Source organism: Leucoraja erinacea, chromosome 7 (assembly GCF_028641065.1).
Source record: "Leucoraja erinacea ecotype New England chromosome 7, Leri_hhj_1, whole genome shotgun sequence".
NCBI classification, from domain to species: Eukaryota; Metazoa; Chordata; class Chondrichthyes; order Rajiformes; family Rajidae; genus Leucoraja; species Leucoraja erinaceus.
Genome location: NC_073383.1, coordinates 32,790,374 through 32,813,258, shown reverse-complemented (window position 1 = coordinate 32,813,258; position 22,885 = coordinate 32,790,374). Strand labels below are relative to the sequence as shown.

The 22,885-nt window shown below is 45.0% G+C and overlaps 1 protein-coding gene across 2 annotated transcripts in view; it reads right to left on the bottom strand.

Annotated features, from left to right (window-relative positions):
- Window positions 1–22,885, bottom strand: part of ttc21b (tetratricopeptide repeat domain 21B) — a 63,347-nt gene that overhangs the window by 802 nt on the left and 39,660 nt on the right. For both annotated transcript variants that reach the window (XM_055638163.1, XM_055638164.1), the window contains 7 exons: window positions 14,538–14,619; window positions 10,396–10,546; window positions 4,929–5,090; window positions 3,859–4,054; window positions 2,951–3,175; window positions 1,245–1,365; window positions 1,078–1,145 (listed from right to left, as the gene is read on the bottom strand). In XM_055638163.1, coding sequence (XP_055494138.1) covers window positions 1,078–1,145; window positions 1,245–1,365; window positions 2,951–3,175; window positions 3,859–4,054; window positions 4,929–5,090; window positions 10,396–10,546; window positions 14,538–14,619 — 1,005 coding nt within the window. The remainder of the gene's footprint in view (window positions 1–1,077; window positions 1,146–1,244; window positions 1,366–2,950; window positions 3,176–3,858; window positions 4,055–4,928; window positions 5,091–10,395; window positions 10,547–14,537; window positions 14,620–22,885) is intronic.

Below are 22,885 nucleotides of genomic sequence, written 5' to 3'. Positions count from 1 at the left end.
TTACAGTCCCAGAGACCCGGGTTCGATCCTGACTACGGGTGCTGTCTGCACGGAGTTCGTACACTCTCTCCTGTGTGAGTTTTCTCCAGCTTCCTCCCACATTCCAAAGAAGTACAGGTTTGTAGGTTAATTGGCTTTGGTAAAATTGTAAGTTGTCCCTAGTGCGTAGGCTAGTGCAGGGCTTGTTGGTTGGCGTAGACTCTGGGCTGAAGAGCCTGCTTCCGCACTGTATCTCTAAAGTAAACTAAACGCTTAGACATTAATTAATTAATTTATCTCCCTTGGTTGCATCATATTATAATTGTCATCAGTATATTCTTTGTGACATTACATATTGGTACTAATGTACCGTGGGGCGGCACAGTGGTAGATTTTTAGTTTTAGTTTAGCGATACAGTGTGGTAAGAGGCCCTTTGGCCCACCGAGTCCACGCGAAGCAGCGATCACCCATACACTAATTCTATCCTACACACTACGGACAATTTACAGAAGCCAGTGAACTTCCAAACATGTATGTCTTTGGGATGTGGGAGGAAACCAGGGCACCTGGAGAAAACCCACACGGCCACAGAAAAAACATGCAAACTCCATGGAGACAGCGCCCAAAGTCAGGATCTAACCCGGGTCTCTGGTACTGTAAGGCAGCAGTTCTACCAGCTGCACGACTGTGCCATCAAATGATTCTAGCATTAAAAACATATTCAACCATTGTACATAGATGTAGGGGAGTGGAAAAGGAATGTTTTGTTTTAATTAGTTGGAGTTATGAGGCTGTGGAAATGCACTGCTAGAATCGGTGACTGATGGCAAGACTATGCCTACATTTAAGCTCAGTTGAACAAAACACAAAATGTTGAAGGAGTTCAGCGTGTCAGGTAGCATCTGTGCGGGGAATGGACAGACGACGTTTTGGGTCAGGGCCTTTCTTCAGTCCGAAGAAGCAACCCAACCTGAATCATTGTCTGTCCATTCCTGACCCACTGAGTTTTTAAAGCACTTTTTTTTTGTTTTAACACAGACGGGTTATATTTAATTTGTCAACATTTCTACATTAAACTTTGCATTTAAAAATGTTACCTTATGACAAATGTCAATAGCATCAACATATCGTTTTGCCTTCAAGTAGTTAAAAGCCAGCTTGTACCCTATAAATGAATGGTATCAGTTTTGAGTTTGTTACACAACTATGCATTTTAAAATACACAATGTCTGTTTATGGTATATATTAATAAATTAGATCTTACCTATGGTTGGATTTGTCTGGTTGCAGTATTTCCAAGCCATCTCATAATTAAAGGCCGCATCTTTATAAGATTGTTCTTTCTCCATAATGTAACCCATGTATTCATAGGCCTTGCAACAAGACTAAGAAAACAAACAGCTGTTAATTCAAGAGCATAGAGTGTTTAATCATCACACTCGCCAGCAACAAACAATCAACTCAGGGCACTTTTTTAAAAGCAAAAAAAAAAAAATCAGTCTGGAGAAAAGTCCTAAACCGACATGTCGTCTGTCCATTCTCTCCACAGATGCTGCTAGACCTGCTAAGAGTTCTTCCGGCACTTTGTGTTTTGCTCAGAATTGCAGCATCTGCACTTCCTTATAGAGTCATACTGCACAGAACCTGGCCCTTCTGCCCAACTCGTCCTTGCTGATCACAATGTCTATCTACGATAGTCCCCACTTGCCCGTGTTTGGCCCATGTCCCTCTAAACCGTTCCTATCCATGTATCTGTCCAAATGTATTTTAAATGTTGTTATTGTATCCGCCTCAACTCTGACAGTTTGTTCTATATACCACCACCCATTATGAAAAAGTTGTCCCTCACGTTCCTGTTAAATCTCACCTTAAACCTACGTCCACTGGTTCTTGATTTTCCTGAGAAAAATACTCTGCTATTTTCTTCATGATCTTATACACTAACATTAAAAGCCTGTCCCACGGTACGAGTTCATTCCAAGAGCTCTCCCGGGTTTTAAAAAAATCAAACTCGTGGTAAGCATGGAGAATGAACGTAGCGGGCACGTCGGAGCTCGGGGACGTCTCTTAGTGCTAACGGCAGGTACTCGGGAAGACTCGCAAACGGCAGGTAGCACGGGAAGACTCGTGAACATTTTTCAACATGATGAAAAATGTCCACGAGAGGCCCGTGTACCGACGAGCGGCCATTACCGTAAATCTCCGAGTTCGAATCAGGTCAAAGTCGGGAGAACTCTTGGAATTAACTCGTACCGTGGGACAGGGCTTTTACCCTTCAGCTTCCTGCGCTCCAAGGAACAAAGTCCAAACCGGCACCCAACCTTTCCCTAGTCCAGGCAACATCATCGTAAATCTTCTCTACACTCTTTCCGGCTTAACGACACAATTCCTATAGCAGGTTGACCAAAACTGAAACAACAAATGAGGCTATAAGTCTCCAAAGAAAACCATATGTTCCCAGTGAGATCTACCAAACCTGAAATAATTGGAGGTGTCCTCTGTTAAATGTCTGGCACTACACTGGCAGATGACACTACAGAATCTAGACAAGATCTACCTCATAGGAGACCTTTGAACTATCTTTAATCAGACTTCAACATTACATCTTGCACTAAATATTGTACCCGTTATTCTTTATCTGTGCACTCTGGTTAGCGTGATTGTAATCATGCATACATTTTTCATTGACTGGATAGCATGCAAACAAAAGCTTTTCACTGTACACATGATGGTAAATTAAACCAAATGAATGGACCTACCCAAGGATAGATACAAAGTGCTGGAGTAACTCAGCGGGTCAGGCAGCATTCTCTGGAGAAAAAGGAAGGGTCATGTTTCGGGTTGGGACCCTTCTTCAGACTGAGGAAGGGTTCCGATCCAAAACATTGCTTATCCATGTTCCCCAGAGATGCTGTTTTGGGTCTATCTTTGATATAAACCAGTTATTTGTTTCAAAAGAACGTTACTAACCTTATTGTGGCGCAGGCAGCGTTTGAGCAGTTCTAAAGCCATGTCAAACTTGCCAGACTGAATGTAAACATCTGCCAGGAGCAGCCAACTCTTTTCCAGCTCCTCAGCATCCATCGCATTCCAGTTTAACTTTGCAATGCGCTTCAGCTGGTTTCTTGCACGAGGAGTCTGCTTCAAAATCATGTAGGCTGTGGCCATTCCAAACAGCGCAGGGATGTGGTCCTTCTGAATGAAGAGTCACGAGTGGTTTATTGTCATATGTCCCGAAATGTAACAATGAAATTCTCACGCAGCAGCAACAGATATGGGATCATATTACTCTGTAAACACCATATAGCACACAGCAAAGTGTAGACGGAGTCATTGGTGGGGCTGTCTGGTCCATGGGATGGACTGGGCTACATTTAGAACTCTGCATTTTATTCATTTCTCTAATTAACCTATCTAGTGGCATGTGTTCAGATTCAGATTCAGATTCAGATTCAATTTAATTGTCATTGTCAGTGTACAGTACAGAGACAACGAAATGCATTGTCGGGATGTAGGAGGAAACCGGAGCACCAGGGAGGAAACTCTAGAGTGTTTAATTCTAATATGCGGTGACAAGGCAAGAATTAAATTGACACCGTCACAGGGAGATCGTGACAAACTCCATAAGGACAGCAGCCAGTCTGTAGCAGCATCTTGCACTGTGAGTCAGTGGTTCTACCGGCTGCAACACTGTGCCACTATAACAATGCAAGGAACCATCTCAAATTATACTAAAATGCACAAATTTAGAACATCAAAAATAGCTTTCACATGGGCTGCACAGTAGCGCAACGGTAACGTTGCTGCCTTATTGCAGCAGAGATCCCGGTTTGATCTTGTATCTATCCATAATTATCTTGGGTATATCACAGACTAACCTCAGCAGTTGCTATTTCTGTGAAGACATTGAGGGCCTGCTCCACATTAGCTTTCTGCTTTGTTGCCATGAGGCAGCAACTTTCCATGATACGGAGCTGGGTGTGACCTTGAATTGTCTGGGGTTTGAGTTCCTTCAGAAGCTTCTCTGCTGTCATGACAGCCAGCTGCTCCGACTCCTGTTTCTCAGTTGAGTTTCTATTAGCAACAGAAACATGTCAGAGTCACACAGCGTGGAAACAGGGATCTCCAGTCCAACGCCCACTCCGACCAACGTGTCCCATCTACAATAGTCCCACCAGCCTGCATTTGGCCCATATCCTTCCAAACCTGTCCTATCCATGTACCTGTCTAAATGCTGCTTACGCCTTGTAATGGTGCCTGCCTCAACTACTTCCTCCAGCAGCTTGTTCTTACACCCACCACCCTTGGTGTAAAAACATTAAAAAAAGTGTGTGAGACATCAGAAGCTTTCTCGTTCAATCTTAATTTCTTGTTCATGTCAGAATTTATCCTACTTCAGAGTTGCACAGCAATTTTGAATTTCAAATATTACTCCAATTATTTGTTTCTGGTTTGTATATGCAAGGTATCAAATGTATGCAAGGTACCATATCTTGGTAAATTATAGAGACCTCATATTCTGCTTGGGTATTTTATAATTCAACATTAATTTCTCTAATTTTAATTAATATCCCCATCCCCTTTTGCCACCTTCTCTTTCCTGTGCCCCCTCACCCTTTTCTCCTGTTATGCCCACCTCCTCTCCCCACCTTTTCAACCTATTTGCCTCCCTCAGGCTTTACATTTCACTCCCCATCTTCTCTCCTTATCTTCCACCCGTTTGTCTTTTTTCACTTCTAGTGTTTGTCACTTACTACACTGCCAAACACTCCCCTCTCCTCACTTGTATCACTGTTGCTGGCTTTGATCTGTCTTTTTGCATATCTTTCATTCATTTGTTTTATGTACCTTTTCTGTGTGATTATCTGTGGAATTCTCTACTTCAGATTAAAAGTAAATCGGATTAATCTCTAGTACCTCAACTACATTTAATCAGAATTATTCTCACCGCACATCTGCATCCAGGTTCTCGAAGACTTCTCCTCCTATGGTGTCATTATCTGGATTCATGCAAATCTCTATCATATTATAAACTGCATTTTGCCCCCAATCATTATCCTTACGAGCTTTATTGAAGCGTCGGAGTGCATCGTTTGGCTCCCCAGTGACCCTGGAAAAATTAAACATATTTAAAAATATCCCTTTCTTATGATGGCATATTTCATTATAACAGTGGGAGTGGATATGGAAGGCATGTTTACTTTACAACTGTACAACTTGTCCCCCTTCTGTTGTGGGGTAGACCGACTCCCCCTTCCCCCCTCTCCATTCCTGGAGTTTCCACTCGTCACTTTAATTTCATATTTCAAGTATCCTGTTGCGTTTTATGACTGTTGGAAGACCTATTTCCCACCTGGGATAAATAGTTCTATCGTATCGTATCATACAAATCTCAGCATACAATTATACTACCACTTTGTTCCTCAAAGCAAATTAATTCTAATTTAAGGTATACGTGAATAACTGCAGATGTAGGTTAATACACAAAAGGGCAGAAAGTGATGGAGTAACACAGCAAATCAGACAGCATCCTGTAGTAGGGTCTCAACTCAAAATGCCACCTATCCATGTTGAAGGGTCTTCATCTCTTGAAGGGTCTCGACCCGAAACGCTACCTTTTCCATGTTCTCTGGAGATGTTGCCCAATTAGCTTAGTTACTCCAGCACTTTGTGTCCAATTCTAATATAACATTGAGATATTGCATTAAATTATATCTTGTAGTACCAGCATGTTTGAAATTTGATTTGGATCATGTAGCTGTCACATCTTCAGTTTACAAATTGTTCCCACTTGATTTTGTACCTAAGAGGATCTCCCACAATAATTGGATTTAATATTATAAACTTTATAATTGTATAACTTCATTTTTTCCATAAGCATTCACAAAAAGGACGTGAAATTACTTTTTGTTCCCACAGGTTAAAAGGGATATCTATTGAAAGAGACAGCAAATCCTGAAGTTAAATTAAAAGAGTCATCAGAGAGTCAGGCAGCATTTGTGGAGGGAATGGGTTGGGACACTTCTTATACCAGTATCTGCCGTTTCCGATATCTCCACCAGAGGGTAGTGTTATGTCAGTTCCAGTCACACGTCAGTGTTATGGCCCTGTCCCACTGTACGAGCTAATTCAAGAACTCTCCCGAGTTTAAAAAAAATCAAACTCTTGGAAGCACGTAGAATGTACGTTGCGGGTACGTCTGTTAGCGGCACGTAACGCTAACGGCAGGTACTCGGGAAACACGGTAAGCTCGGGAAGACTCGTGAAGATTTTTCAACATGTTGAAAAATGTCCACGAAAGCCCCAAGTACCTACGAGCAGCTATTACCGTAACTCTCCGAGTTCGAATCAGAGGAAACTCGGGAGAACTCTTGAATTAGCTCGTACAGTGGGACAGCCCCATTAGGAAACTGATGGGGTGAAAGATTGCAACTTTCACGTGGTCTGCCCTGTTTCGACGAATGCAATCAACCCGTCGTGCACAATCAAATAGAACAAGTTGTCCGACATCTTTAGGCTGTGCACATCATAGGCAAGAAGAAGAAGGAAACTGATGAGGGTCTCGACCCAAAACATCACTTATTCCTTTTCTTCAGAGATGCTGCCTGGCCTGCTGAGTTACGTTAGCATTTTGTGTCCTATCTTTGATGCTGTACATTTACGCCTTGGCCTATGCAATCTCTCAGTTGCTAAACATTTCAACTCCCCTTTCCATTCCCATACTGACCTTTCTGTCCTAGGCCTCCTCCACTGTCAATGAGGCTACACAAATTGGAGGAACAGCACCATATTTTGCTTGGGTAACTTGCAGCCCAGCGGTATTAATGTTGATTTCTCTAATTTCAAGTAACTCTTGCATTCTATCCCCCCCCCCCACACACACACACTCTCTCTCTCTCTCCCTCCCTAGTTGTCCTACTAGGGCCACTGTTCGCAACTTTATGTCCCTGTCATTCGCACATCTTCCGCAGCCAGCAATGGGCCATTATGGACTCAACCCTTCCTGTGGTCATCTGTTGCTAGGTCTGTTTTGTCTGTCCTTCTCTATCTTTCAGCGTGAAGAAGAGTTCTGACCCGAAACGTCACCTATCCCTTTTCACCAGAGGCCCGCTGAGTTACTCTAGGATTTTGTATCTATTTTCAGTATAAACCAGCATCTGCACTTCTTTCTTACATGTCACAGTATTATGTATGACGAAGAGTCCTCACCTAAAACGTCACCTATCCATATTCTCCCGAGATGCTGCCTAACCCGCTGAGTTACTCCAGCACTTTGTGTCCTTATTTTGCAGTGTTAGATAAACTAGGATCAGGACAAAGAATATAATTTGTCCACTGCTAGCTCATCATTGGGGAGCAAAGGTGTCATAAATTTAGATATCCAGCTTCTACCCCAAGTATGATTGGTCAATGAATTAGGAATATATAACAATGATGAAAAACAATGAAAGAGTTGACACATAAGGCTGGAACCATGTTGTAAAACAGAGTGATATTTTAGTCAACTTTATAGACAATAGATAATAGACAATAGGTGCAGGAGTATGCCATTCGGCCCTTCGAGCCAGCACCGCCATTCAATGTGATCATGGCTGATCATCCACAATCAGTGCCCCGTTCCTGCCTTCTCTCCATATCCCTTAATTCCGCTATCCCTAAGAGCTCTATCTAACTCTTGAAAGCATCCAGAGAATCAGCCTCCACCGCCCTCTGAGGCACACACTCACAACTCTCTGTGTGAAAAAGTTTTTCTTCATCTCCATTCTAAATGGCTTACCACTTATTCTTAAACTATGGCCCCTGGTTCTGGACTCTCGCAATATTGGGACCATGTGTCCTGCCTCTAGCATGTCCAAACCCTTAATACTCCCTTGCTCTCCCTTGTCCATTATCCTGGTAACATCCTCAAAAAAATCCAGAAGATTAGCCAAGTATGATTTCCCCTTCGTAAATCCATGCTGACTCGGACCGATCTTGCTATTGCTATCAATAGACAAAAGGTGGACTTCCGTAGGATCATGCCAAGATGGCCTGTTTCCATGTGCTGTAATTGTCCCTTGATATCCAGGTTCCATATGCAGTTTCCACAGACTCACAACTCTCTGGTGACTCAAAATGGCTTACCTTCCTGTGGCCGCTCATCTCCAGCATTGCTAGGTCTGTTTTGTCTGTCCTTCTCTATCTTTCAGCGTGAAGAAGAGGTCTCCTCGCCCTCTGATGCAGAGAATTCCACAGACCTCTGACCCGAAACGTCACCTATCCCTTTTTCTAGAGCCATGTCACCAGAGGCCCAACTGAGTGAATCTCTTCAGGATTCCTCTGTATCTCAGGGAGATTTTGTGTTCAGTGAAACGGATCCAAAGCATCTGCAACTCATCTTTCTTGTTCCCCATGTCACAGTATCTTCATGGGTCCATTTGACCTTAGAGTTTTTTCCTCACATACCTAAAACGTCACCTCCTTTATCCATATTCTCCCCCGAGATTTTTAGCTTCTGTTGCTCTAAAAGTTACCCAATCCTCTGCTGATCTTTGCTTACTCCAGCACTTTGTCAGCCCACGGTCCTACTATTTTGCAATGTGTTGTAGATAAAAATACCTAGTTGTTTCCACCGACAGCCCTCCTAGGACAAAGAATCCTCCCTCATGGCTTCATAGTTTGTCCACTGCTAGATTAAAACTCATCATTGGGGAGCAAAGGTGTTGCATAACATTTAGATTCTCCACAAGCTGCTCTACCCACAGAGGCACTCCATTTTCTTGGGGTCCAGTTCCAACCCGATTTTCCCAGGAATAAAATATAACAACCATAGCATTATTCGAAACAACAATGAACTCTTGATTCAACTTGACACTATATCCAAGCTACTGTTTGGGAGCCTTTAGATACCCCATGTGGAGTTACCCTTACAATCCCTCAGTTCTATCCAAACTGACTCTATTCCTGATTCTATGTCAACTGAATTTAATAGACAATAGAGCTAATAGACAATAGGTATTCAGTTCCCAGCTCCTCTTGCAGCAGCAGTAATTGAACCCCTCACAACAAACTTTGCATACAACACTTTGACTTCGGTAGTATGCCATTCGGCCCTTCGAGCCAGCACCGCCATTCAATGTGATCATGGCTGATCATCCACAATCAGTTTGCCCCGTTACCTGCCTTCTCTCCAATATCCCTTAATTCCTTCTCGCTATCCCCCAAGGGAGCTTTTCTATCTAACTCTTCCCCTTTAGCATCCATCTTCATACTCAGCTTCCAATCCCTCCCCCACACTGAGGCACCCACATGTGTAGCACTCGCAACTCCCGCTGTGAGATCAAAAAATATTTTCCGTATTTATGATAAGAAACACTAAGTGCTGGAGTAACTCAGTGGGTCAGGCAGCATCTCTGGAGAATGTGAACAGGTGATGTTTAGAGTCAGGACCCTACTGCAGACTGAAGAAGTCTTATTGAGGTGTATAAAAATCACGAGTGAAATCGATTCAATGCCAGCATCTCTTACTGCGGATGAGGATGAAAAATATATATATATATATATATATTTTCCTCATGAGGGTTAATTTTTTACGGAGGGTGGTGAAACCTGGAAAAAGATTTCCCCTGTAACAACTTAACAACTTTTAAAGACATTTAGACAGGTTAAACAGAGGGATGTGGGCAACTTATAGAAACATAGAAAATAGGTGCAGGATTAGGCCATTCGGCCCTTAGAGCCTGACCGCCATTCAATATGATCATGGCTGATCATCCAACTCAGTATCCTGTACCTGCCTTCTCTCCATACCCCCTGATCCCTTTAGCCACAAGGGCCACATTTAACTCCCTCTTAAATATAGCATGGCCTAAACCTTCTGGGCACGAAGGACCCCACTCTCTGATTTTTCTGCGCTGTATGATTTCCCCCCTATAACTACCCCTTGATTTCCCAGCGGGAACAATCTTCCTGCCTAGCCTCCACTTGGATAAATGGGAAAAGGACCTGATTCTGCGCTGTATGATTCTATAACTACGATTTCAGCCTCTGCCTCACTTGTGAAAATAAAGCTCTAATTTGCTCTTTTGTCGGCAATGCACTAACTCAACACATTGAGATTCCCTGATCTTTCCAGAGTAATACCATAGGTGTTTTAAGGGCCTGTCCCACTTTCACGACCTCTGCGGAGTTTGCCCTTGACTCATACTCGCAGCATGGTCGTCACAAGGTCCTAGGAGGTCGTAGGTAGGTTGTGATGCTAGTCATAGGTACTCGTGGCATCAAGTAGGTCAGGGCTTTTTTCTAGCCTGATGAAAAATGTCCACGAGTAAAAAAGGTTGTGAATTAGGTCGTGAAAGTGGGACAGGCCCTTTAATCATCAAGCCTTCAGTAGTTACTTATTCTCTCATAATTCATATTATTAAAGGATAACTTACCAGAGGTACAATCCTTTGCAATAATTGAAGCCAGGCTCAGAGTTTGGTCTTGGAGTGTGTTTTTCAGCCATATCAAGGAACCTTGGAACATCTTCTAGTTTTCCAGCTCTCCGCAACAAATCAATCAAGCGTGCCAATGTGATAAAGTTATCTGTAAAAAAATTGCATGAATGCTATGTGTAGGCAGGGCCGGCCTTAGGAAGTGCGGGGCCCAATTGGGAAAAGTTTTCGTAGAAATATATACATAAATAATTATGATTGAGTCATGTGTCAGGAGTAACATGACAATTCGGGGAGAGTTCCTTTCACAGCGTGTGGGGAGTCTAGCCAGGGGCAAAGTTGAGGGAAGGAGCGATGAGAAGGAGGGGTTCTGGTTCATGCCAGTAACACTCACTCACCGCTACCGCGGCGTTCCGGGCGCCACCGCGTTGTGGCCGGGGAGAGAAGCAGCTTGCGTGGCTACGAGTGGCCTCCATGACCGGACAGCGGAACCGACCGCCATCTCAACGCCTTCTGCCGGCCCACTCACCTCTGGCAGTGCTCTCTGCCTGAACAGTGAGGGGACCAGCTCAAGAGCAAAGATCATAGAGTGGAGTGGGTCAGCGGGTGATGGATAACATCACAGCAGGCGGTGGAGCTTACTCCTGTGTCAGCGCGAACAAGGGATCAATTGAGGTTACATGCAGCGACTCTGGAGAGAAGACCCTTCTTTAGACTGAACTGAACTCTCGTCGATGAGAGTATTTGTGATTATCTGAAGAAGGGTCTCGACCCGAACCGCAACCCTCTCCCCAGAGCCCCTGCCTGTCCCGCTGAGCCACCACAGACAGGGAGTTGAAGGTAGACACAGGGGGGGTCCACCTTCAACTTCAGTGCCAAACAAAAAACACAGAGTGCTGGAGGAACTCAGCGGGTAAGGCAGCACCCGCGGAGGGAACACATCACATATTAGGAGCCGCCACGGGCCAGGACTCTCCCCCCCCCCCCCCCCCCCCCCCCCCCCCCCCCCCCCCCCACAGAAAGGAACCGCAGATGCAGCCATCACCGCAAAACGTCTAAGAATTAACTAGGTGCTGGAAAATCGAAAGTAGACAAAAATGCTAGAGTAACTCAGCGGGAGCGGGTGTGAGGCAGCATCTATGGAGCGAAGGAAATAGCCAACGTTTCGGGCCGGGTCTAAAGAAGGGTTTCGACCCGAAATGTTGCATATTTCCTTTGCTCCATAGAGAGGGGGAATGCAGGGAGTCTTCTCCACCAAGCAAGGCACACTACTCTCTCCCCTCCGCCCTCACCCCCCTTCCTTCCCTCATCCTCCCCCCCTCTCTAAAGAAGGAGGCAAGGGGAGGGGGAGGAAGGTAGGAAGAGGGAGATCTAAAGGGTAACTGGTTTTGGTCTCCAATCACCTCACAAAGGGCAGCCAACAGTGGTGGTGAAGCAGAAGGGAGAACTCTCTCTCTCCTGCCCCCTTCCCTGCACCCCCCTCTCTCTCTCCAACTCTCCCTCCTTCCTCTCTCTCTCTTCTCCAATATCCCCCTCTCTCTCCCCCCCATCTCTCTCTCCCCCTTCCTCTCTCTTCTCTCTCCAATTCTCTCTCTCTCTCTTCCTCTACCTCCCCCCTCCTCCCACTCCTCTCCCCCAGCCACGTTTATATCTACAGTTCACTCCACGAGTGTGTGTGTGTGAGAGCCGAGCAGTGTTTCTCATTCTTACTCTGCTCCGTGAGCTGCTCGTATTGACAGTGATCGTTTCCACCTCTTAACTGAAAACGAGTGGTTTGTAAACTGAAAATCCCCCCTCTGTCTCTCCACGCCCCCCCCCCACCCACACACACACACACACACACACACACACACACACACACACAGACACACACACACACAGCACACACACACACACACACAGATACACACACACACAGACACACAGAAACACACAGACATACACAGACACACAGAGTCACAGACACACAGACAGACAGACACCAATGTTAACACAGACTCAAACCTCCAACCAGGTCTGCTGTTGTACGGCACAGACAGACAACACAACCTTAACCCAGACCCCAAACCCACTGCAACCAGAGTTTCTGCTGTTCTGCACCCACTGAGTTTCGACAGCTTTTTTGTGTAACCCCAACCCCCCCCCCACTGCCCGCCTGCCCGTTTCTCCCGCTTTAGCGTTCACCATGCTGAGTTTCTCCAGCTCTGCACCTGCTGCTGAGTTTTCCAGTTTCTCCAGCTTTTTTGTTGTAGACTCCCACTTCCCCTCCCCCCCCCCCCGGGTCCCCGGCGGCACGGCGGCATCACACAATATAAACGCATTTACGGAGGACTACTTAGAAACATAGAAATTAGGTGCAGGAGTAGGCCATTCGGTCCTTCGAGCCTGCACCGCCATTCAATATGATCATGGCTGATCATCCAACTCAGTATCCCGTGCCTGCCTTCTTTCCATACCCCCTGATCCCCTTACCCACAAGGGCCACATCTAACTCCCTCTTAAATATAGCCACTGGCCTCAACTACCCCCTGTGGCAGAGAGTTCCAGAGATTCACCACTCTCTGTGTGAAAAAAGTTCTGCTCATCTCGGTTTTAAAGGATTTCCCCCTTATCCTTAAGCTGTGACCCCTTGTCCTGGACTTCCCTGACATCGGGAACAATCTTCCTGCATCTAGCCTGTCCAACCTCTTAAGAATTTTACTTGCTAACTACTGCCTGTTTACAAGTGTTACAGCAGCAGTTAACACATCGTTTGTTATCCATGTTCGTTTTGTAAAATAATCCGTATGGCGAATTAAAAAAAAATCTTTATTTAACATGGCAAATTTGTATTTCCATATGAAATACGGAAATTTAACGCGGTGCCCCCATTGGGCGCGGGGCCCAATTTGGAAAAATCGGTCCAATCGACCTAGGGCCAGCCCTGTGTGTAGGAAGGAACTGCAGATGCTGATTTATGCCCAAGATAGACACAAAGTGCTGAAATAACTCAGCAGGTCAGGAAACATCTCTGGAGAAAAAGGACAGGTGATGATTTCCGTTCAGGACATCTGAAGAAAGGTTCCGACCCAAAACGTCACCCATCATTTTTCCCCAGAGATGCTGCCTGACTCGCTGAGTTACTCCAGCTCTTACACAAATGCTAGTTGTCATATCTTGATACACTATCCCAATAGGAAAGAGTCAGACAGAAGTGATTTAAAATATAATCCGAGGAGTATTTGCTCAGAAAGCACAGTACCATTTGACAAGATGGTATCAGGGGCGGCACTGTAGCGCAACAGGTAGAGTTGCTGCCTCATAGCACCAGAGACCCAGGTTCGATCCTGATCTTGAGTGCTGTCTGTGTGGAGTTTGCATGTTCTTCCTGTGACTGCATGGGTTTCCTCTGGGTGCTTCGGTTTCCTCCCAAATCCTAAAGACGTGTGGGTTTGTTGGTAAATTGGCCCTCTGTAAATTGCCCCTAATCTGTAAGCAGTGGATGCGAAAGTGGGATAGCATAGAACTAGTGTCAACGGGTGATCGATGGTCAGCATGGATCTTATATTAGCTCGATCTTCCTTGGGATTAACTGAATGAGTATAGTTGCATCTGATCCATGAAATAAAGTGTTTCATTGTTACAGTCCTCAATACTGCCACTGTTCCATTTGGCACAGCCATAGCAATGATGACCAGACACTTAAAGTTGCATACTACTCCAAACTTGGAACATACATTAAGGAACATACAAAGTTCATTCCTACTCTTTGCCTCTATACCTACTTCCTTGGCCAAGTTTATGCTGGTTGGGTCAGAAATATTTGATCTCATACTGTGGCATTGGTTATGACGCCAGATCAGTAGGGTGAGCTCACCCGATTGGCTTTATTACCAGCGATAAACAAGAGGGTTTAGAATTATCTCCACAGCTTCCTCTCTCCTCTCTCCCCAGGTCCTTCAGGGTTTCTAAGGGGTAGGTCTGTCGGATTGGGTTAATTGGTCCAATAACTCTAATTGGACTTGGCTGTGGCTCGCTTGCCTGTGGCCGGGATCAGGAATGGTAAATAACGACTGTTTTGAAGATATATCCATTTTTAGCTAAATAATAATACTGACTTTACAAGAGGTAATCTATTCAGAATAGTAAACTGCAATATTTACCTGGTTTGCGCTCCAACAGTTGTTGAAAGTGAAATACTGCTTGGTCAAAATCCTGCTTTCTAAACATCAAATCAGCCATCATCTGCAACATGAACATGATTCAAATTAGAATAAATGTTACATAGGTATCTAACAAGACTGGCAATTAAATGTTTTAACACATTTGCCAGTAATTTCCTCAAATAGAATGATGACTGGACATTTCATGAAAATAGTACAGCTTTAAGACTTTACAGATATCATCTGTTGTTTTGATGCCAATTTCCTCTCTGTACCTCAGCAGTCATGAAACCAGATGTTCTCTCTTCAGAAAGATTTGCGTTTTTAGTTCAGAGAGGATTTATGATGTTAAGGGCTATAGGGATAGGTTAGGCAAGGATTTTATTCCTCAGAATAGATAGGGTGAGCAGAGTCAGACAAAAATGCTGGAAACTATGGAGTGAAGGTTTCGGGTCGAGATGTTCTTCAGACTGATGTGGGGGTGGGGGAGAAAAAGATTTGCGGAGACAGTGAGATTTTTAGTTCAGACTACCTGAAATTGGAGAATTGTAATTGTAATTGTAATTGTAAATCTTTATTGTCATTTCCTGAGTATTCGCATACCCAGGGATAGGTTGCTCAACCAGTGTCCATTCAGTTTGCAAGGAATTTGAAAAAATACATGTCGTGAACAAATTTAATACTCTACTAAACATTCAACAGCCGTTCCGAGGCAGCGGCACAACAGTGGCTCTGCATGTGGGGTTTGTGCGCGATACTTGGCAGGGGGCAAAGTCCATTTAACAGTCTTATAGCCTGTGGGAGAAGCTGAGGATATCCTGCTGGTTTTGCAGCTAATGTCCTGTACCTCTTCCCAGAGGGAGGATGGAGAAAATGTCATGCGATGGGTGGTAAGGGTCTTTGATGATGGAGATGGCTCTGTTGATACATCTCTTCTTGTATATGTCCCAGAAGGAAGGGGAGTGGAGCACCAATAATCACTATCTGTCCAGTTGGTGCCGTTCGTACGCCTTGCAGCTCCCGAACCAGGAAGTGATGCCGTTGTCGGTGCTCTCGACAGATAAAAAGTCCGTAGGTGTGTGGTGGGGAGGCTGCTTTACTAGTCTTCGGAGAGGGTGAAGTGTGGGGACCAGAGCTGGGGTTGGCCGTGGAGTCAGGTCATCAGACAGATGTAGTCCTAAGAACTTTATGCTGCTGACCCTTTCCACATCAGCTCCGTCGATGTGCAGAGGTGTATGGTGATGTTTCCCCGCCCTGCTGAAGTCAACCACCATCTCCTTAGTTTTTCCCACGTTAAGAATGAGGTTGTGGGATTTGCACCAACCTGTGAGCAGCTGTATCCTGTACGCCGAGCTGAGGAAGGGGAGGGATGAAGTTGATCTAGGAGTACAGTCGTGTGTCAGCAGACTAAACAGAAGGGGGGCTTAGCAAGGACTACCTGAAATTGGAGAAGTCATTTATCAGCAAACTACCGCTAGGGGTACAGTCGTGTAAACTACTAAACAGAAGCAAAATATGAGGTGCTGCTCCTCCAATTTGCGGTGCTCACCAATGGAGGAGGCCCAGGACAGAAAGGACTGTCGGATTTGGAAGAAAGGGAGGAGGAGTTGAAGTGCTGAGCATCAACCCCCAATCAGCTTGGTTTCTCCGAACTGTGCGGCGGGCGATTGGGCGAAAGCGATCGCCAAGCCTGCGCTTGGTCCTCACCGAGGTATAGATCGAGATGACACCTACGAGGTTCAGTGGATGCAATAGACTGCGGTTGATCGGTTGGCTCTGTAGGCGAACTGCAGTGGGTCTAGGTCGGCAGGTAGACTATTTTTGATGTGCTGCATAACTAGTCGCTCAAAACACTTCATTACAATGGACAGAAAGGTCGGATTCGGAATGGGAGGAGGAGTTGAAGTGCTGAGCCGCCGGGAGATCAGGTTGGTTAATGCGAACTGTGCGGAGGCGTTGGGCGAAGCGATCGCCAAGCCTGCGCTTGGTCTCACCTAGAGCAGCTGACACCTAGAGCAGCGGATGCAATAGATGAGGTTGGAGGAGGTGCAGGTGAACCTCTACCTCACCTGGAAAGACTGCTTGGGTTCTTGGATAGAGTCGAGGGGGGGGGGTAAAGCCACAAGTGTAGCATTTCCTGCGGTTGCAAGGGAAAGTACCAGGGGAGGGGGTGGTTTGGGTGGGAAGGGATAAATTGACCAAGGAGTTACGGAGGGAGCAGTCTCTGTAGAAAGCCGAAAGGGTAGGGGATGGGAAGATGTGGCCAGTGGTGGGATCCCGTTGGAGGTGGCGAAAATGTCACAGGATTATCTGTTGTATGTGACGTTTGGTAGGGTGGTAGGTGAGGACAAGGGGGACTCAGTCCTTGTTACGAGTGGGGGTAATCCTTCGACATTTTCGCCACCTCCAACGAGATCCCACCACATGCCACATCTTCCCATCTCCTCCCTCTTTCCAGGTGAGGCAGAGGTTTACCTACACCTCCAACCTCATCTATTGCAACCTCATCATATTTTGCTTCAGTAGTTTCTACAGCATTTGTGTCTACCTTCGATTTTTTTCAGCATCTCAATCAATATCAGTTTTATTCGCCACTTGCACATAAAGTGCAAGTGAAATGAATTTGCCAGCAGCGGTACAATGAAAAAGAACACACAAAAACACAATAAAAAATGTTAACATCATTCATCACTGTGGTGGAAGGCACAAAATTTGGCCAGTTCTCCTCCATCTGCATTTCTTTCTTAAACGAGTCCTATACCCAGATCTGCGAATCAAAAAACTGAGGTGAGAGGCAAAAGATTTAATAGGAACATGAAGAAAAACATTTTTATTTAGAGGTGGTGAGTATATGGAACAAACAGAGGAGGTATTTGAGGCAGGTGCTATAGCAGCATTGGTCGACATAGATGAGTTTATGTGATAGACCAACGCAAAGTGGTGCATAATTGTGAAGTGGAAGGAAAATGATACATGGTTTACAAATTTTTTTACAAATAAAAAACTGAAAAGTGTGGCGTGCAAAAGTATTCAGCCCCCTTTACTCTGATACCCCTAAATAAAATCCAGTGCAACCAATTGCCTTCAGAAGTCACCTAATTAGTAAATAGAGTCCACTTGTGTGTAATCTAATCTCAGTATAAATACAGCTGTTCTGCGAAGGCCTCAGAGGTTTGTTAGATAACATTATTGAACAAACAGCATCATGAAGCCCAAGGAACACACTAGAAAGGCCAGGGATAAAGTTGTGGAGAAGTTTAAAGCAGGGTTAGGTTATAAAAAAATATCCCAAGCTTTGAACATCTCACGGAGCACTGTTCAATCCATCATCCGAAAATGGAAACAGTATGGCACAACTGCAAACCTACCAAGACATGGCCATCCACCTAAACTGACAGGCCGGGCAAGGAAAGCATTGATCAAAGAAGCAGCCAAGAGGCCCATGGTAACTCTGGAGGAGCTGCAGAGATCCACAGCTCAGGTGGGAGAATCTGTCCACAGAACAACTATTAGTTGTGCACTCCACAAATCGGGCCTTTATGGAAGAGTGGCAAGAAGAAAGCCATTGTTGAAAAAAAGCCATAAGAAGTCCCGTTTGCAGTTTGCCACAAGCCATGTGGGGGACACAGCAAACATGTGGAGGAAGGTGCTCTGGTCAGATGAGACCAAAATTGAAGTTTTTGGCCTAAATGCAAAACGCTATATGTGGCGGAAAACTAACACTGCACATCACCCTGAACACACCATCCCCACTGTGAAGCATGGTGGTGGCAGCATCATGCTGTGGGGATGCTTTTCTTCAGCAGGGACAGGGAAGCTGGTCAGAGTTGATGGGAAGATGGATGGAGCAAAATACAGGGCAATCTTGGAATAAAACCTGTTAGAGTCTGCAAAAGACTTGAGACTGGGGCGGAGGTTCACCTTCCAGCAGGACAACAGCCCTAAACATAGAGCCAGAGCTACAATGGAATGGTTTAGATCAAAGCATATTAATGTGTTAGAATGGCCCAGTCAAAGTCCAGACCTAAATCCAATTGAGAATCTCTGGCAAGACTTGAAAATTGCTGTTCACAAACGCTCTCCATCCAATCTGACTGAGTTTGAGCTATTTTGCAAAGAAGAATGGGCAAAAATTTCAGTCTCTAGATGTGCAAAGCTGGTAGAGACATACCCCAAGAGATTTGCAGCTGTAATTGCAGCGAAAGGTGGTTCTACAAAGTAATGACTCAGGGGGGCTGAATACTTTTGCACGCCACACATTTCAGTTTTTTATTTGTAAAAAAATTGGTGAAAACCATGTATCATTTTCCTTCCACTTCACAATTATGCACCACTTTGTGTTGGTCTATCACATAAAATCCCAATAAAATAAATACATTTACGTTTGTGGTTGTAACGTGACAAGATGTGGAAAAGTTCAAGGGGTATGAATACTTTTGCAAGCCACTGTATTTAATTCCGTCTGCTCATTGTGACTATTGACTCGGGTTCTGGAAACGTAATTCACTTTAAGTGGACACTTTAATCTGACTATCTGGGTGGAAATTTGTCAGTTATCTTAAGTGCACTTCTCAATTAGCTTCACCAATTTATAAACATTTTAGACTATAAAGTCAACTGTAAATGCAGAATTATTGATGGAAATAATCAGAGGGTCAGAAGATCAGAGGGTATGGAGAGAAGGCAGGTACGGGATACTGAGTTGGATGATCAGCCATGATCATATTGAATGGCGGTGCAGGCTCGAAGGGCCGAATGGCCTACTCCTGCACCTAATTTCTATGTTTCTATGAAATTGAACTTTTTTTGTAACGTCTAGATAGTTGAATGATCAGCATTTTTTGAAGCCTTGTCATTTGGTATATATTTATTATTATAACGTACTAAGGTACAGTGAAAGGCTTTGTTTTGCATGCCAACCATTAAAACCAGATAATATTCTTCTTCTTAAGCCCTTTGCTCCTCTAGGGAGCATAGGCCATTGACAAATGTCCTCCACCCCTCTCAGTTGTTGGCAGTTCTTTCGCCATCTCCCCAGTTGAGCCCACTCTCAGACATTTCTGTCTGGACACCTCTTCTCCAGCTGTTCCTGGGGCAACCTCTTTTCCTTTTACCTTGGGGGTTCCATTTCAGGTCTTGCCGGGTGATGTTTATGGCAGGTTTCCTGAGGGTGTGTCCAATCCAACTCCATTTTCTCCTTCGAATTTGTAAGTCAATGGGCTCCTGGCTTGTTCTTTTCCACAGGTCCACATTGCTTACTTTGTCTCTCCACCAGATGTTAAGTATTCTCCTAAGGCAGGTGTTAAGGGCCTGTCCCACGAGCATGCGGCAAGCGCAACCTAAAGGACCGGTGCCACCAGCATGCGCCTGCATGTGGCAAGCGCGACCAAACCAGAAGCGGGAGCCGCGCGGAGGTCGAGTGAGTGACACGGCGTCGAGGCGGCTGCGTATGCCCGTCGAGGCGGTGTGTACGGTGTCGAGGCCGCTGCGGGCCGTTGCCGCACGGAATTTTTAAACACGGTCAGTTTTTCGGAGCCCTACCCGATGTCGGGACCAGCTCTGCACAACTCCATGCGGCTCCGCCGATCGATGTGGGTCCGGCCCCGCGAGGCCGTACGGCTCAAGCAACCACATTAGGTCACACTTGCAGCATGCAGGCGCATGCTGGTGGGACATGCCCTTTAAGTCGCGCTTGTCGCATGGAGTCGCATGCTCGTGGGACAGGCCCTTAAATGAATGTTTGCAGCCTGTTTGTAGTGTGTTTTGTTGTAATACATCTCTGATCCATACAGCATCACCTGTTGCACATTTGAATTAAAGATGCGTATTTTGGTGTTGATTGCGATGTGTTTTGAGCTCCAGATCTACCTGAGCATGTTAAACACCACCCTAGCCTTATTGATTCTACTTCTTATGTCTGCCTCTGCCCCTCCGGTGATGTCCTCAACACTGCCTAGGTTTGTGAATGTTTCTACCTCCTCCAGAGCAGTGCTGTGCATAAGGATAGGGTTGCTGGTTTTGGAGTGGATCCTCATCACCTGTGTCTTTACTGTATTGGGTGTAGGACCAAGTTTTGTTGCAGCTTGTGAGAGTCTGTCCGTCTTCTCCTGCATTTGTATCTGTGTGTGTGAAAGGAGAGCTATGTCGTCTGCAAAGTCAAGATCATCTAGCTGCTCCCACATTGTCCACTGAATTCCATTTCTTTTCCCTTGTTTCCATCATGATCCAGTCAATTGCCAGGAGGAACAGGAATGGTGACAATAGACATCCCTGCTTGATGCCCGTCCTGACACTAAAGCTCTGAGAGAGATGGCCTGCATGCATAACTTTGCATGAGGTTTCATCATACAAGTTCCTGATTAAGTTTATGATCTTGATGGGAATTCCATAGTGGTCTATTAGACGCCAGAGTGTTGTCCTGTCTAAGCTGTCAAACACTTTCTCAAAGTCGATGAAGTTGATGTACAGGGACGTGTTCCATTCAATAGACTGCTCAATGATGATGCGTAATGTTGCTATGTGGTCTGTGCATGAGCGATCCTTCCTGAATCCTGCTTGCTGGTCCCATAGCCTCTTGTCTACAGCTTCCTGAAGACAGTTGAGGATGACCCGTTTGAGAATTTTACTGGGTACAGAAAATAGGGTGATCCCTCGATAGTTGTTGCATTTTCTTAGGTCACCTTTATGTTCTTCTTCCCAAATTCTCCCAATGAAGCCATAGAGCATGTTTGTTGATGAATCTATATCTACTTTCAGGGTTTCAGGTGGAATATTGTCAGGGCCAGCAGCTGTGCCAGTTTCCTGTTGCTTGATTGCAGTCTTTATCTCGGATTTTGTTGGTCTGTCACACTTAATTTGTAGTGGTATCCTGGCTTTGGGAATGTGTGTCTGTACAGCCGGTGGTGGCCTGTTTAAGACTTCTTTGAAATGTTCTACCCATCTGTCGAGCTGCGCCTCCTGGGTTGAAAGCAGTTGACCGTTCTTGTCTGTAATTGGTTTATTACTACGCAGATATGTCCTAGACAATTTCCCTGTGATGGTATATAACTCCCTCATGTTCATTTGAGTCGTTGCAATTTCTCCCTCTTTGGCTAGCACTCTCCACCTGTGTTCTCTTGTCCCTCCTGATGTTCTTCCACATTTCTTTGTGGCATCTGTTGTACTCCTTTTGGACCAAAGCCTTTTCAGCTCTTGTTCTTGAGTTGTTCACATTCTCCTTTAACTTCCTCCTCTGTCGGATTGTGTTGAGGGTACTTCTCAATTAGCTTCACGAATTTATAAACATTTTAGACAATAAAGTCAACTGCATATGCAGAATTATTGATGGAAATTGAAAATTGTTATGTAACTTCTAGTTCGTAGAATGATCAGCATTATTTGAAGCCTTATCGTTTGGTATAGATTTATTATTATAACGTACTGAGGTACAGTGAAAGGTTTTGTTTTGCATGCTAACAAATAAAACCAGATAATACTATTCATAACTACTAGCAAGTCAAACTCAAGTACAGGCACAAAGTGCAGGAGTAACACAGCGGGTCAGGCAGCATCTCTGGAGAACATGGTTCACGACATTTTCGGTCGGGACCCTTCTTCAGACCTGAAACGTCACCCATCCATACTCTCAGAGATGCTGCCTGAGCTGCTGAGTTACTCCAGTACTTTGTCTCTTTTTGTAAACCAGCATCTGCAGTTCCTTGTATCCACATCAAACTCTAGCACAACCGGTAGAGCAAAGGGGTAGATACTGAGTGCAAGCTATATGTGTGTGCTTCATGAAATGGAAGTTGAAAAAATATTGTCCTTTTTGTATTACCTTTTTTTCCACATAGATTTGAAAGAGCGAACTTTAATCCCATATCCCAGAAAATTTGATAATGATTTGTGAATACTATAAGGGTGAATTTCTGTTACCTGAACCGTCAAAACACGAGGGCTACCTGTAGTCCACATTTCATGTGCCAATGGCAGCATTAATTTGAGTTGAGTTAAGGGGCTGTCCCACTGCGGCGACCTAATCTGCGAGTTTAGAAGAGGTTGCCCTCGACTCAAACTCGCAGCATGGTCGACACGTGGTCCTATGAGGTCACTGGAACTCTCCTTCATGCTCGAGGGAAGTTCACGATACTCGCGGCCTCCGTGAGTAAAAATTGGTCGGCATGGTTCTTTTTAACTCGTAGTGCAGTGGAGTGGGGTTGCTATTTAGTTACAGGCAGTCGAGGGCAGCCGTAGGCAATCTCCTTCGCTGACCGGGCATTTTAATTGGCTGATTGGAATTTTCAGGACCAAGGAAAACCGACCGGTAGGTAAAATGCCCACTAAACATTATTAAACGTTGTCTGACTTCT